Below are 17,016 nucleotides of genomic sequence, written 5' to 3'. Positions count from 1 at the left end.
TCCCGTGGGCAAGGCTTCTTGAAGGTAAAGGGGCCCAAGATACTTGGTTAGCATTCAGTGACTGCTTCTGCCAAGCTCAAGATCAGAGCATCCCGACACGTAGGAAGTCAAGGAAGGGAGCCAGGAGACCTGCGTGGTTAAACAGGGAACTGCTGGGTAAGCTCAAGTGGAAGAGGAGAGTTTACAGATCATGGAAGGAGGGGCTGGCCACTTGGGAAGAACATAAGGCTGTTGTCAGAGGATGTAGGGAGGCAACTAGGAAAGCTAAGGCCTCCTTAGAATTAAACCTTGGGAGAGGGGTCAAGGACAACAGAAAGAGCTTTTTTAAATACATGGCAGATAAAACTAACACCAGAGGCAATGTAGGCCCACTGATGGATGAGGTGGGTGCCCTGGTGACAGAGGATACAGAGCAGGCAGAGTTACTGAATGCTGCCTTTGTCTCTGTCTATTCTGCCGGAGGCTGTCCTGAGGAGCCCCGTACTCCTGAGGCCCCAGAGGAAGGCAGGACAATGGAGGAGTTTGCCTTGGTTGATGAGGAATGGGTTAGGGAGCATTTAAGCAATCTGGACATCCATAAATCCATGGGTCCAAATGGGATGCACCTGCGGGTGCTGAGGGAGCTGGCTGAAGTCATTACTGGACCACTCTCCATCATCTTTGCTAAGTCATAGGAAATGGGAGAGGTGCCTGAGGACTAGGAAGAAAGCAAATGTCACTCCAGTCTTCAAAAAATGCAAGAAGGAGGACCTGGGTAACTATAGACCAGCCAGTCTTACCTCCATCCCTGGAAAGGTGATGGAACATCTTATCCTTGGTGCCATCTATCTCAAGGCATATCAAGGATAAGAGGGTCATTAGGGGCAGTCAACATGGCTTCACCAAGGGGAAGTCATGCTTGGCCAACCTCATAGCCTTTTATGAGGACATAACCAGGTGGATAGGCGATGGCAAAGCAGTGGATGTGGTCTACCTTGACTTCAGTAAAGCATTTGACACAGTCTCCCACAGCATCCTTGCTGCTAAACTGAGGAAGTGTGGTCTGGATGATCAGGTAGTGAGGTGGACTGTGAACTGGCTGAACGAAAGAAGCCAGAGAGTTGTGGTCAATGGGGCAGAGTCTAGTTGGAGGCCTGTATCTAGTGGAGTCCCTCAAGGGTCAGTACTGGGACCAGTACTATTCAATATATTCATCAATGACTTGGATGAGGGAATTGAGTGCACTGTCAGCAAGTTTACTGATGACACCAAACTGGGAGGAGTAGCTGACACACCAGAAGGCTGTGCTGCCATCCAGCGAGACCTGGACAGGCTGGAGAGTTGCGCGGGGAAAAATTTAATGAAATATAACAAGGGCAAGTGTAGAGTCTTGTATCTGGGCCAGAACAACCCCAAATACCAGTATAAGTTGGGGAAGGACCTGTTGGAGAGCAGTGTAGGTGAAAGAGACCTGGGGGTCCTGGTGGACAGCAGGATGACCATGAGCCAGCACTGTGCACTTGTGGCCAAGAAGGCCAATGGCATCCTGGGGTGTATTAGAAGGGGGGTGGTTAGTAGGTCGAGAGAGGTTCTCCTTCCCCTCTACTCTGCCCTGGTGAGACCTCATCTGGAATATTGTGCCCAGTTCTGGGCCCCTCAGTTCAAGAAGGACAGGGAACTGCTGGAGAGAGTCCAGCGCAGGGCCACGAAGGTGGTGAAGGGAGTGGAGCATCTCCCTTATGAGGAAAGGCTGTAGCTTGGAGAAGAGGAGACTGAGGGGTGACCTCATCAATGTTTATAAATATATAAGGGGTGGGTGTCACGAGGATGGAGCCAGGCTCTTCTCGGTGACAACCAATGGTAAGACAAGGGGTAATGGGTTCAAGCTGGAACACAAGAGGTTCCACTTAAATTTGAGAAGAAACTTCTTCACAGTGAGGGTGACAGAACACTGGAACAGGCTGCCCAGGGAGGTTGTGGAGTCTCCTTCTCTGGGGACATTCAAAACCCACCTGGACGCCTTCCTGTGTAACTTCATCTAGGTGTTCCTGCTCTGGCAGGGGGATTGGACTAGATGGTCTTTTGAGGTCCCTTCCAGTCCCTAACATTCTGTGATTAAGTTTCTGACTTACTAAAAAGAGGCTCACTCAACAGGTTTGTATAGCTCCGAAGTGCTCACAATGCTGCTGCTTCATGAAGGGCTGGAGTGACACAGAGAGAAACTGTTTAATACAAGGAGTGGGACAGAGGGAAACCTCACATCCTTACTAAAAAGGATTCATTAGATTCTGTCCGTCAAGGGGGTAGTTCTATGTATTAAAAAAAAAAAAAAAATCACCAACAACAAAACAACCAGAACTGTCCCCCATCTGCCCCGTGGCCGCCCCGGCCCCCACCCCCCAAAAAAAAACCCCCTTTGCCTGAATTTGAAGTTTGCAATGAGGAGAGAAGATTTCTGAAATAACTGGCTTAGACTAGGTTAACATATAGGCCATTCACTAGACATAGCTCAGTGTAGAGGAGCACATGAGTTTAAGTTGACTAACACCATGTAATTTGTCCTGTATTCTCTGGAATAACTTACATTTATTTGCCTGTGGATATGGGACAAGAATATTGATTTGTTTTCACAACTATACTAACATCATTTTTGTCAAATTTTCTGAGCACTAAAAATTTTGTATTTGTACCTTTTGTTGTAGTGTGTGAAACATGGTTAATATTTGTGTTATTTTACCAAAATACAACAAGTTTAGCATTCCTGTTGTGATTTGTAGTCTCGTTTCTGAATCACAGACTAATTTTATGTACTTTGGTACTTTCTTGATCCAGTTGTGGCTGTAGTTTGACTTACTAAACATGAGGACTCTTGACATGTCTATTGATACAGCATGCCTATATCTTGTAAAATTGTTTAGAAATTGACTTATTTGCTTTTAGCAATCAACAGTATGTTTGAATTTAATTCTTTGCCTTGTCAGTGATTTAGACTTGTAAAAATACTCTTTTACAGCATAGAATCACTTCTCAGGGGTTGCACTGCAAGCTGAACTGGTGTAATTGGAGTACTCAGTGTTCATTTGTCTGGGATTTTGTAAGAAAATCAGCATTTCTGAAATACGTTTGAAACTCGGCAGCTACAAAGCTGAGGAACCTTTCTATGGATTTTATAGTTACAAATGCACACAACATGCGGCACTGATTTTTATCTTTACAGTATTTGAATGGTTTAACCATTTTTTTACTTGTGATTTTAATTGGCAAACATGAACTTCTATGTTGACTGTGCACCTGTATCTTCATTATGAAATGTGTATGTAAAGATTGATAGCAAGGAATAACAAACTTGGTTGCACAACAGTCTCAGACTGAAATAGAAATACTTAACGTGTATCAGTGTGCTTCAAGTCAAGTACTGTCCAGTGCAAATATAGTACTTTCCAGTGCAACCTCTGAACTACTGTGCTAAATCTCCTCAGTGATCTTTTACTCCCATCTTTCTCATCATGCTGACTTCTCTCCTCTGTCTGTTCAGCAGTGGGAGACATTTAGCGAACGCTCCTCAAGCTCACAAACTCTGACCCAATTTGATTCTAACATTGCACCAGCTGATCCTGTAAGTCAATCACTTAGCTTGCTTGTTTGAAATTAATTTTATTAACACTGAATTTCCATTCATTGTATTTAGCTGTTATGCATGATTCCATGGACTGCTTTTGGGGGAATGGTGGCAGGCTTCTTAATTTTTTTTCCTTATTTTCGGAATATAAATTTCCTAGTACGGCTCATATTTAATATCTGAGTGCAAACAATGCTTTTTTCCCCTTGATTTTGATGTAATACAGCACTGCTGTCAAAACCTGTGTTACACAAAGTATCTAAATGTTTGGAGTATTTTTTTAATATAACTCAACACAAGGGCTGCTCCTGGTGATAAACCAGTCCCATTTTAGATTTTGTCTTCAGTGTTATTTTTTTTCAAGTTGCAGAGCTTGATTTGCACAAACTCTTAGGAGTTGACAATGCCAACTTCAGTAAAAAAACTACTGGGCCTTAGCGGGTATGGTATTTCATACTCCTAATGTTTTCATCAAGTTACTTGATTAATAAGGCTTTTAGTATTTCTCCAGCTAAACCTGTGCTGTTCTAATGCTTTACTCAGTGAGGAGTGCTCTGAAGGATTATGTAATCAAATATTTTGCCAGGTTTGGGAGCCAGAAATTCACTACAGTGTTTCAAGTTCTACTGGTTTTAAACTTCACAGCATGTGACATTGAAGCAGTCCTGAAATGCATTAAGATTGATTCAGTATTTAGCTGCTGCTTTCATCCTGTTTGTCTTAGGTATTTAATTACCACTGTCAGTGTCCATTTTAATTCAATTAATTACAGCGTTGGTGTCCATTTGATTACATAACAAAATGTATTAGGTGTATGTAATTCACATTTACCCGCTTTTTCAGATCACTTCTGAAAAAATAATACATAAATATACATGTATTTTAAATACATCAGTACTCCGCTTTCAGAGTTAACACTGCTGTTTATGTAGAAATAGCATTTCAAGGTGCTGGAAGGTGGAACTCAAACTGCACTGTTCCCTGTGCTTAGAATTGCCCTTAGTAAACATTCAAACCAAATGAAAATGTCATACCTCAAGTGAAAACCAGCCCTTTTTCATCTGAGAGACACTTTTTTGGTTTAAATGAACCGTATTTTTATATTTTAATGAAGTAAATGTGATGAAAATCAGTTTAGAGTTCTTTCTTACTGTGTATCATTGCTTGACAGTGAAGAGCTATCATTGTCTTCTTTCCACAATAAGATAGTAATTTATTTGACAGAAATTTGGGTTGAAATTTTTTCCTGTATGTTGATAACCTAAATAGTAGGATAGTGATGATATGTGGAAAACTGCTATATAGCCATATATATGTTTGTGTGTGCATGTGTGTATAGGCATGTATGTATAAACAGAAATTCAGTAGAAATACAAAAATATACTGAGATCACATTCTTGAGTCATTTTCTTAGTCTTAATTTTCATAGAAAATAAAAACAAATTACAGCAGTTTTTCAGTAGCGGTGTGCAGACTTCTTATTTTAGCACCAACAGTGATGCATAGGGCTGAGGTGCTGAACAACTCCTGCTTTCCCAAAGGACAGAATCAGCTTTCTCAAGCAGTTGCTAATAACTAACTATAGACTAAACTCATAGACCAGTTCTTTTGTCTTTTTATTGGAAAAGCAGCTGCTTTGGGAGTACAAGATAAGTGGAAAGAATAAAAACAGTACATTCCTCCCCTGGTATGGGAACAATATTTGCCTATTTCAAGTGAAAGTTGGTAATGTGTTAAGTTGTTTTGTGTAAAATTGGATTCATGATCTGAATTAATATGTTATATAAAAATCAATTAAACTATTTGAGAGACTTTTTTTGTAGTAGCTGCACATTTGATTACAGTAGAGGACTGAAGTAGCTACAGCAAGAGTGACCTTTGCATGATAATCCCTTACGGGATAGAAGCGTGGGGGCAATATATTTTAAAGTTATAAGTATTCTTAAAATCCCAGTACGACAAGAGTGTTTGGGCTGTGCCTAGGAAGTGGTTTTAAAAGTTTATATTTGCAACAAGAGTAGTACAAGTCAGTTTAAACAGTTTTAGAAAATATTAATGAAAATGTACTATGCTTGGTGAAATTGATCTACTTGAGTGGTCAGAACAGATTAAATTTCTGATACAAGGGTAGTTTTGAAACCTCTTGTTGTTTCTAGGGACAGAATATAATCTGGGATTTTTTTTGTGCTGAATACAGATGACAGTAAAAGAATATCGGACAGCTGTGTCCATCTTTTTAGGTTACTTGTGAACAAAGTTTTGAGATGTTTTTTTTTTAAGCTGTCTACACAAAGTCTCCAAACCAGGTGGAAAGGGCTGTCTATAAAGTACACTAAAATGGTGTCTCTTGTCTGAACTACAGGGAAAATGCCGAAGTGTAAGTTCAACGCCTGTCTAGAGAGATATTCCATAGGGTTTGTTATCTTAAAGTTTAGAAGATGTTACTGTTTTAAAGACTCCTGAAACTATTTCTCTTAAACTACTACAGAGTACTTATTTTATACAGAATTATTCATACTATTTAAAGAGGTCATAACTTTCTGAGGCATCATAAGTAAAGCCAGTGAGTCGGGTTTTGAAAGTGTAGCTGTTTGGTTTTTGGGTTTCTTCTGTTTGTGTCGGTTTATTTGGGATTGGTTTGTTTTTCATAAGATGCACTCCAAGTAGCAGATATCTAGTAGGCCAAAAATGGTGGAAAGCTGGTAAAATTCAGGTCCTATTTACAACGCAGTTATCTGTAGAAACATTTCTAGTGCCCTTTTTAAAGTAGTATGGTAGATTATACCTTATAAACTGTAGAGAAACTTCATCTTATAGAGCTTTGGGTTTATGGGTTTATTCAGTTCCCTGGAACTGTCTAAAAAAATAAATTGATGAAATTATGCTTAGAAATTACAATTTGCATGGTGTCAGAGACTCTTAATAGAATAAATTAAAACCAGATTAACATCACTTACTACTTAACTCTGATCTCCTCCACAGGACACTGCAATTGTGCACCCGGTTCCCATAAGAATGACTCCAAGCAAAATTCACATGCAGGAAATGGAGCTTAAAAGAACTGGAAGTGGTAGGATATTTTCATTTGCTAATGAGGAAGGTTTTGTACAATTATAGCTGGCTTTGCTTCCTTAAACATGCTGATTTTTTTCTTCTGCTTAACTGAATGTATCTGGAGTTGTAACCAGCACAATTAATGAGTTAAAAATTAGAGTACTGTTCAGATAGCTGGGGAGTTTGAATTGACCATTTGCTACAGTGAGCATCTGTAGGAGATCATTGGGTGGAGTTGTTCAGGAACATCACGATATAGATTCGATTTGAGCCTCCAGGAGAATGTCCAGATTTCCTTGTTAAATACTGAAGGAGACTGTGAAGATGGAGAATATAGCCTGCATTGATAAAGCTGTTCTACTGTGGTCAGAAATACTGAGTTTATTATTTTGAAATGTGACAGCATTTGGGAGTATTGACAGGCTTTTTTTTTTTTAATATGCCAGTCAATAATAAGCAAGGTGGTTTGATAATTTTCCTTGAGGAACAGTGGAGTCTCAATTCATAGATGTGTCCCAACATACTAGTATTTCCTGAAATCATGTAACTCATACACAGTCTTTAGCATATGAGAATAAACAAGTATCCACAACACATTTCTTTTAAAATTTCCTTAGAAATAAATAGGTAAAGATTCCCAACTCGTAATACTGAGAAACAGAAATAACACTTTTACAATGTAAAACTTTGAAGTTAAAACAATTCATACACCACAAGTGTTAAAATACAACAATTGTAGTTGAGTGCAGCATTTCAGATAAGGGCAGAAAACTAATGTAAAGCTTGGGCATCAGAAGTAAAGACTAGTTTGAGTACATTTATTTACACTTGTTTTCCGTCTAGATCATGCTAACCCTACTAGCCCACTACTTGTGAAACCACCTGATCTCCCAGAAGAAAATAAAATGAGTTCATCTGTAAAATTTACATCTGGAAATACAGTTAGTAAGTATCAAAGTACTTTCTGATCTCATTTTTTACATTACACAAACTGTAGATCTGATATATTCTTTAGTGAATGAAAACTTGCTAGATAGGATATGTTTAACTCAAAGCATCTGCTAAGAATAGAGATATTTCTGATATTTATATCTTAGAAGTAGTAATTAGGAAAGTGCTACTGATGCTTTCATGCCATATGTTCAAAAAAGTTCATTTCTCTCAGCTTGTTTCCATCATCTGTTTTCTCTTTTAATCTTAGGATGAGAAATCAAAATATCTGGGAAGTGGAATTGACTAAGTAGCATTTGATTCTGCTTCCTCAAAACTGTGTAACAAAATGTTTTCTGAAGAGTGAAAACCTGTTGACCACAATTTTCAGGCAGTTCTCATCTAGTTTAGCTACTAAGAAAATGCAATAGACGTCTAGATTTCTATTTTAGGTACAGCTTTTCAACTGTTTATTTGGTTCTTAATAGCCTTTTTGATTTTCAGTATCTCCTGTGTCCAAAATATCTTGTATTATTTTGATTTGATTAGTCTACTTCTCTAATATTGAGAGAGGTCCTGGATTATACATAGCCTGGATGAATCTGTGGAGTCTGTTTCTGAGATTCTTTTATTGTTTTCTTTAAGATGGGATCTTTTCTTCAGTAAAACTAAGGCTTGAAGAAGAACTCATTAGCTTGAGTCCTTTGCATTATTAAGATGGAAGTATTTTGGTTAGTTTGCAATCCAGGAGTAATTTAGAAAGTGCCTGTTTGCAATGTGTTTTGCTTTCCTCATGAACTGTTTCAGTGCCACTCTTCATGCTGAGCAATGTCTTGAGCCTGTCTTTTTCTTTTCAAGCAGAGTTCTCTTTTTACTAGGTAGTCTTCTGATGCAAAAGGAAGAATGAGCAAACATGGTCTTTTGGTGGGGAGACTACTACTATATGTAGGATCTAAGTTCTGAGAGCCCTTCTGTACTCCTTTTTCCTTATCTGAGTATAGCTTAACCTTTGATAAAGGGCCTGTAACTGTTAATTATAAGAAGTATTCTTCCTTCAGAGGAAGAATGTAGTAAAATAGAAAAAACCTCATTGCAGTGTAACAAAGCCACCCCGTAGTATCTCAAACTGTGGTTATCATGGGATGCCCATCCTTTTTCTGAAGAAATGGCTCTTGTCAATAACTGTAACAATTTGGATGGTTAACACCTTTCAGGTGGATCCTGAAGAAATCATTTAATACAAGCTAACTCTAGAAAATAAACTTCTGATGCTTAAAAAAACACTGTAAATCTAACAGGATTTTTTTTGTACAGACTTACTGTCTTGGTAATTGCATTTCTTAACATTCTTTAGTGTCTTCAGTAGTGTATCTCAGCACCTTCTTTGCTAAATCAGTGACAATGTCTGTAGCACACTTCCTTGAGCTGTTGGGCTGGACTTATTTTTCAGTATTTGCTTTAGTTGATTGTTTTTGTTTAGCTGTGCCAGAATTAATTTGAAAATAGGAAGTCTTCATCTTAATTTAAGCAATTATTTTTCTAAGTGGGTTTGTTTGTTGGTTTGGTTTTTTTGATGTATCACTGTTTTGTAAGTGTTGTTTCATAAATGGATATCCTTAAGAACATTTTTTCAATAATATTTTGTTCGTAGGTTCATATGCTTTTTTTCTGCTTATGAAATAACAGGGAAAGGTGTTTCTTGCTGAACAGGAAAATCGTCTCTGGGTCCCAGTTGATGTGTCTTAGCACTTTCAAAAACTTTAGTGTCCTAGGAGGTTAAGGTAGTCCTTTGAGACTGGCTAATTCAGAAGAAAATTGATGTTCTTGAGTAGACTTTTCCTCTTTACTGATAAGCAGTCAGGTGAGTCTCATTGCTCCAGTGACTTTCCGCCTTGAATTGTGCTTTAGCAGATGCTCTAGAATCATCTCTTGTGATAAATTATTCTGAGCGCCTTACTTCTGTCTGCCTTCATTCCAGACAAATCTTGCGATTTTGGTGAGATGGGTAAGGGTGTCCTTAAGCAAACTATATGTGATGCTGTAACAGCATCTTTCATTTTTGTAGGTTGCCTTAACCAAAAGCTAAAAGCTTTTAAAAAGATTTAGTCCAAACCAGAGCTGACTACCAGCCTTGAAGGTACAGAAATTACAGTAGTAGCAAAGCTGCTGAGTTTATCTGTGTACTATACATGTCTTTTCCTTTTTCTGATTTCTAAGGCTGGTGACAATCCTTCAGCACTTCCAATATCAAGCACGTCCTACTCCTTGCATTTTTTCTTCTTTTTAGATGTCCCTTACTCTTGTTGGCTGGATTGAAGTGATAGAATGTCAAGTGTTTAAAAATTATTGCTTATGAAAAATTTTGTAGCTTAAGTGCAGCATTATTGTCATTGTTTATTCTTCAGTACATCCCAGTATTAACAAACAACTTACAGTATTGAGTGAGGGGAATTGGTTTGTATTGGATCCTTCAGTTATTCAAACTCAAGGATTTTGATTCCTGCCCATATAATGCCGTACAAGGAAGCAATAGAAAGACATAAGCCTTTTTAAAAATAAAAATTTGATATTTGACATTATATATTACCTATATCTGTTAGGGTGTGTAATGATGGTAGTGATGAAAAAAATACTAAAAGTTTCAAATATGAAACTTTGTACTTTCTTTTATCAGCAGATGGTTACAGCAGTTCGGACTCCTATGCTTCGGATCCAGAGCAAATTGGAAGCACTGTAACACGGCAACGGTCAGTAGAGCAGCAACTGAAACAAATAAATAAAAGATGTTTAAAGAAGCCTGTTCTGAGCTTCTGGTTGTTTGACAAGTAGCTTGTAAAATGGTGCCTAAATAGATTTTTAACACTCAGGAATCTGGAGGCAGTCTGTTTTCTAATGCATTAACAACGTATGCTGTTCCTGTTAACGTGTGAAGTGAAAATTAAAAAAATAACATGGTCTAAATTTAGGATTTGGCCAATCAAATGAAACTCCACAATGTCAGAAATCTTGATAAAGACTTTATCCTTAAACACAGGGAATGTAAGCACCAAGAGATCATGATGTTACTTGAAACTAATTTTCTGTATTTTTAAAAATATCCCTTAGGCATTAATGGAGAAGGACCTCGTGACTTTGTAGCATAAAAGAAAAATAAAATATAGATTAGAAATATCACAGCAATAATACAATCCTTTTAATAATGGGCTTTTATAAAATGAAGGGCAGTCATCTGCCCAACATAAATTTAGGGATTGGAAGAAGCTATACAAGCACATAACCAACAACTGAATCGTTTGACATAAGAGAATGTGCTGTACCTAGCTGGTGCTAATTGTTCCCATTAAATCTGCCTGAATAGGATTAAAAACCAGCTACGCCATTAACCATCTTACAATCAGTTTCAGAGGTAAGTTTCAAAATAAAAATAATTAGGATGATTTCACTAGCAAAGAAAGATTAGCAATTCCCTCTCAGTACAGCAGCTTGAAAACTTCTTTCTTCCATTGTTACTTAATGGCAATTTGATTCTGTCCTGCTTCTGTGTATGTTTTTGCATTATCAGTGTGGTGGTTTCAGCTTGTTCTTTTCATGTCTGATTTTGGGTTGGATTCTCTTGCTGAACTTGTGTAGACGAGTAAAGCTTTCTGATGAGTTGCCGCTTTATGGCACAGGCAGCTTCTGTCCAGTTCTGGCAGTGCCAACCCGGGAATTTTTTTCTCCCACTTCCTCTTTTACTTCCTTCCACTGATATCCTATAATATCAATTGCAACTTTATCTGTAGAGATGACATTATCCTTAGCCCTACCATTAGTCCAGAGTACTTTTTGTATTTTCAGAAAGCAAAAGCTGACAAGGCTACATGAGATAATGATGCTGCAAGAGTGTCCTTAAACCACTTTCTCCCCTTTTTAATCCTACTTGTGCCTTTTATACAGGATTAACTAGAGGGATGGCTGTAGGAGTCAGTGTAATTAAATTTGTATTATGTCAGCTAGAGGGTTATGTAGTGTTACAGAAGTATTGTCCTGGAGAGTATATTAAGAAAGCAAATATCTCCATTGCAATAACTTAATTTGCTATCTGGACTTACCCATTCAGGAATTCCAGGTTTTGTCTGAAACTTAGACATATTTTGCCTTTCCTGGCTTTCTATCTTAAGATATAGAAGAATGTTACAGCAGACAGTCATAGAAAATATTTTATCACATTTATTAGTCAAATAAAAGAGTAGCTGTATTCATGTCAGCGATTCAGTATATCCGTCTTGCTCAAATTGGACTAGTTAGGAATCACAGAATCACAGAATCACAGAATGTTAGGGATTGGAAGGGACCTCGAAAGATCATCTAGTCCAATCCCCCTGCCAGAGCAGGAACCCCTAGGTGAGGTTACACAGGAAGGCGTCCAGGCGGGTTTTGAATGTCTCCAGAGAAGGAGAATCCACAACCCCCCTGGGCAGCCTGTTCCAGTGTTCTGTCACCCTCACTGAGAAGAAGTTTCTTCTCACATTTAAGTGGAACCTCTTGTGTTCCAGCTTGAACCCATTACCCCTTGTCTTACTGTTGGTTGTCACCGAGAAGAGCCTGGCTCCATCCTCGTGACACCCACCCTTTATATATTTATAAACATTAATGAGGTCACCCCTCAGTCTCCTCTTCTCCAAGCTAAAGAGACCCAGCTCCCTCAGCCTTTCCTCATAAGGGAGATGCTCCACTCCCTTCATCATCTTTGTGGCCCTGCGCTGGACTCTCTCCAGCAGTTCCCTGTCCTTCTTGAACTGAGGGGCCCAGAACTGGACACAATATTCCAGATGCCGTCTCACCAGGGCAGAGTAGAGGGGAAGGAGAACCTCTCTGGACCTACTAACCACCCCCCTTCTAATCCACCCCAGGTACCATTGGCCTTCTTGGCCACAAGGGCACAGTGCTGGCTCATGGTCATCCTGCTGTCCACCAGGACCCCCAGGTCCCTTTCCCCTACCCTGCTCTCTAATAGGTCATTCCCCAACCTGTACTGGAACCTGGGGTTGTTCCTGCCCAGATGCAAGACTCTACATTTCCCCTTGTTATATTTCATTAAATTTTTCCCCGCCCAAATCTCTAGCCTGTCCAGATCTCGCTGGATGGCAGCACAGCCTTCTGGCGTGTCAGCCACTCCTCCCAGCTTGGTGTCATCAGCAAACTTACTGATAGTACACTCAATTCCCTCATCCAAGTCATTGATGAATATATTGAACAGTATTGGTCCCAGAACTGACCCTTGAGGCACTCCACTAGATACAGGCCTCCAACCAGACTCCGCCCCATTGATCACAACTCTCTGGCTTCTCTCCTTCAGCCAGTTTGCAGTCCACCTCACTACCCGATCATCCAGTCCACACTTCCTCAGTTTTGCCGTGAGGATGCTGTGGGAGACGGTGTCAAATGCTTTGCTGAAGTCAAGGTAGACCACATCCACTGCTCTGCCATCGTCAATCCACCTTGTTACGTCTTCATAAAAGGCTATGAGGTTGGTCAAACACGACTTCCCCTTGGTGAAGCCATGTTGACTGTCCCTGATGACCCTCTTATCCTTGATATGTCTTAAGATGGCACCAAGGATAAGGTGTTCCATCACTTTCCCAGGGATGGAGGTGAGGCTGACCGGTCTATAGTTGCCCGGGTCCTCCTTCTTGCCCTTTTTGAAGACCGGAGTGACATTTGCTTTCCTCCAGTCCTCAGGCACCTCTCCTGTTTCCCAAGACTTGGCAAAGATGATGGAGAGTGGTCCAGCAATGACTTCAGCCAGCTCCCTCAGCACCCGCGGGTGCATCCCATCTGGACCCATGGATTTATGGATGTCCAGGTTGCTTAATTGCTCCCTAACCCAGTCCTCATCAACTGAGGCAAACTCCTCCATTGCCCTGCCTTCCTCTGGGGCCTCAGGGGTACGGGGCTCCTCAGGACAGCCTCCGGCAGAGTAGACAGAGACAAAGAAGGCATTCAGTAATTCTGCCTTCTCTGTATCTTCTGTCACCAGGGCACCCACCCCGTTCATCAGTGGGCCTACATTGCCTCTGGTGTTAGTTTTATCTGCCATGTATTTGAAGAACCTCTTCCTGTTGTCCTTGACCCCTCTCGCCAGGTTTAACTCTAAGGAGGCCTTAGCTTTCCTAGTTGCCTCCCTACATCCTCTGACAACAGCCTTATATTCTTCCCAAGTGGCCAGCCCCTCCTTCCATGATTTGTAAACCCTCCTCTTCCACTTGAGTTTGCCCAGCAGTTCCCTGTTTAACCACGCAGGTCTCCTGGCTCCCTTCCTTGACTTCCTGCGCGTCGGGATGCACTGATCTTGAGCTTGGTAGAAGCAGTCCCTGAAAGTTAACCAACTATCTTGGGCGCCTTTACCTTCAAGCAGCCTTGCCCACGGGATTTCCTCCAGCAACTGTTTGAAAAGGCCAAAGTCGGCCCTGCTGAAGTCCAGGGTTGCAATTCTGCTCGGTATTCTGCTCCCACCACAGGAGATTCTGAACTCCACCATCTCATGGTCACTGCAACCAAGGCAGCCCCCCACCTTTACTGCTTCGACCAGACCCTCCTTGTTAGCGAGGACGAGATCCAGCAGCGCACCTCTCCTAGTCGGCTCCTCCACCATTTGCATGAGAAAGTTATCGTCAATGCACTGGAGGAACCTCCTAGACTGAGGCTGGCTGGCTGAGTAGTCCTTCCAGCAAACATCAGGGTAGTTAAAATCCCCCATAACAACCAGAGCCTGTGACTGTGAGGCCACGCTCAGCTGCCCGTAGAAGGCCTCATCAACTTCCTCACTCTGATCTGGTGGCCTGTAATAGACTCCCACAACAGTGTCACCCCTGCCAGCCTGCCCCTTAATTCTCACCCACAGACTCTCAACTCGCTCCTCAACCGCACCTGGACAGTACTCTATACATTGTAGTTGCTCTCTCACGTAAAGAGCAACTCCACCACCACACTTGGCCGGCCTGTCTTTCCTGAAAAGGGCATAGCCATCCATGACCACATTCCAGTCATGTGAGCTGTCCCACCATGTCTCTGTGATCGCCACCAGATCATAATCTCCTGACTGAACGCAGGTTTCTAACTCCTCCTGCTTATTCCCCATGCTGCGCGCATTGGTGTACAGGCACTTCAGGGAGCGAGCCGAGTACACCGATTTCACCCTAGGGGCCTGGGGGGCCTCCCGGTCTTTATGTATTCCAGTGTGCTGCCCCACTGATGCAAGCCCAGCTACAACCCCATCCCCCTTCAAATCTAGTTTAAAGCCCTGCAAATGAGCCCTGCTAATTCCTGTCCCAGCATCTTTTTACCCCTGTGGGATAAACCTTTCCCACATATCACTGACCGGACTGGTGTCTTATAAAACCAGCCATTATCAAAAGTTAGGAAGTTTCTGCAAGCTGTTTTTAAATGGAAGCTGTACAAAATTTCACTATACAATAAATCCCACTTAAATGGCACTTAGTGCAGTACTTTGTCCTTCTATCCTCTCTGAATGTGTGCTTGATGAACCTACAACAGGTATCCATTAGATGGTGATCCTACCTAAGAACAAGTTAAAATTTCTGAAGATGCCACCAAGGACATAGATTTGAAAAATTTCAGGCAGAGAATTAAATAGCTGTCTTGTACACTGGGATACTCCTTAATCTCAGTTTACATGGGAGGCAGGTCCAACAGAAACTTCTTCAGTGACATTGAACTTAACCCATTTAAAGCCTAATCAGGATGTTGACTACATCTGACATAGTTTGCAAATTGTAATGACTGCTATCTAGATGGAATTACTGTATTTAGGATTCTCTGTTCCTGAACTATCATTAATGAGTTTGGGATGTGTGTCAAACTATTGGTTTCTCAAAGATAAATTACTTGTGGTAATATAAGAATAATTTGGATAATGGAGATTTAAGTAAATAGAAATATAAAACCAATTGTGAAATCAAAGAATACCAGAAGTCTAAAACTGATTTTTTCAATCTTCAAAATCAATGGCAATCAGGCTCTTTTCCATCTGTCAAACTTTTTGATTGCATACTTTTGAAGAACTTTTGAATTTTATTTCTGTTGTAGCTGCCTAAAGTCACTACAGAAGCTTGTATGTTTTGCAGATCACATTCAGGAACATCTCCAGATAACACTGCACCGCCGCCACCCCCTCCGAGGCCTCATCCTTCTCATTCTCGATCATCATCTTTAGATATGAATAGATCCTTTTCAGTTACCCCAGGTAGATATACTGTGTTCCTAGTGTGTGTTATTTTTTAGCACTTATATTCCTGAAGCAGACTTTTTTTCCTCTGAAGAAAGATTTAGCGTGGTTTCAAAACATTTTTTCCTGAGTAAAAAAGCTGAAAATTTTCTAGTTCTTCCTGTTTGTATTAAAATTTGTACTCTGCTTTGCTTAAACAGATAATTTCAAAATAAACTCTGAATGCTGGCATTGTAGTCCTTTGGGGAAGCAAAGTCAGGAAGTAACATTTTGGTAGTGCACCCACATGCAATGAATTGCACCTGCCAGTAAATTTTGAAGAGCAGTTCTTTTGGTATCACATGTATTAGAGACGGGTGTTAAGTGTTTCGCTTCAGAGGAAGTGACTAAAGGTGATGCTATGTGTAAGGGTTTTCATGGTACTTCTGACTTTTCAGTACTTTTGAATTCAGGATCACAAAGTACAGAAAATGTTAAGAGTGTATAATCAGAGTAGAAGGAAAAAAAGAGCTAAGATCAGAAAAGTATGACCGTGTCTGTACTTTGAGCTGGAAAAAAGTACAAGATCCATGTTCTCATTCCTTGTTTTGTCTGTTTGCGAATTTGAAAGGAGATGACATTAGTTATGGTCCTCAATATGACAGGTTAATATGTAGGCGAAATGCAAGATTTCTTCGTGTTGAGAAGTCGAAAAATGAGACAGCACTGTAATGTAAAGAGTAACAGTCTTGGCCAAACACGATGCCTCTTTTACAGGACAGCAACAGGCTGGAGTTGTTGCCTGTCCCCCTGCAGTGCCTCCAAGACCACAGCCTTCACAGGTGATGTTGTCACTTTTGAAAAAATCATACTCTTAACTTGGTGCATCGCTTTAATCTAACTCTGAATTTAACTTATCTCTAAAATGAGTAGTATTGCTTGGTAGTTTTTGAAACTGCCAGGATGTTAATGATGGCAAAACCTAGACTACAGCCAAATGTTAGCCTTTCCTGAATAAAGGATTGTTTCTGGTGGAACCATGGGAAGGGATTACAGTAGAGACTGAGTGGGAATGAGAGACTCTGGAGCTCCGAGTTGTAGGAAAGAGAGGAAAGTTACACTTCAACATTTCTTTACCTGTCCGTATATAACTAATAGGCCATAACACAGACTGAGAGCAATCTTCTGAAGTTTTGCAAAATAAGTGTTTGTCTTCCATTCGTGTCTA

At 40.5% G+C, this 17,016-nt stretch overlaps 1 protein-coding gene across 8 annotated transcripts in view; it reads left to right on the top strand.

Moving 5' to 3' along the window:
• REPS1 (RALBP1 associated Eps domain containing 1) overlaps positions 1–17,016 on the top strand; it is a 73,692-nt gene that overhangs the window by 50,284 nt on the left and 6,392 nt on the right. For 4 of the 8 annotated variants that reach the window (XM_065631997.1, XM_065631995.1, XM_065631993.1 and 1 more), the window contains exons 10-15: positions 3,515–3,595; positions 6,581–6,668; positions 7,496–7,597; positions 10,257–10,329; positions 15,709–15,827; positions 16,566–16,630. In XM_065631997.1, coding sequence (XP_065488069.1) covers positions 3,515–3,595; positions 6,581–6,668; positions 7,496–7,597; positions 10,257–10,329; positions 15,709–15,827; positions 16,566–16,630 — 528 coding nt within the window. The remainder of the gene's footprint in view (positions 1–3,514; positions 3,596–6,580; positions 6,669–7,495; positions 7,598–10,256; positions 10,330–15,708; positions 15,828–16,565; positions 16,631–17,016) is intronic. The other 4 variants (XM_065631996.1, XM_065631994.1, XM_065631999.1 and 1 more) reach the window with 2 other exon arrangements.

This window comes from Caloenas nicobarica, chromosome 3 (genome assembly GCF_036013445.1).
Source record: "Caloenas nicobarica isolate bCalNic1 chromosome 3, bCalNic1.hap1, whole genome shotgun sequence".
Taxonomy (NCBI): domain Eukaryota; kingdom Metazoa; phylum Chordata; class Aves; order Columbiformes; family Columbidae; genus Caloenas; species Caloenas nicobarica.
The sequence above is the reverse complement of the archived record's forward strand: the minus strand, read 5'-3'. Positions and strand labels throughout refer to the sequence as shown.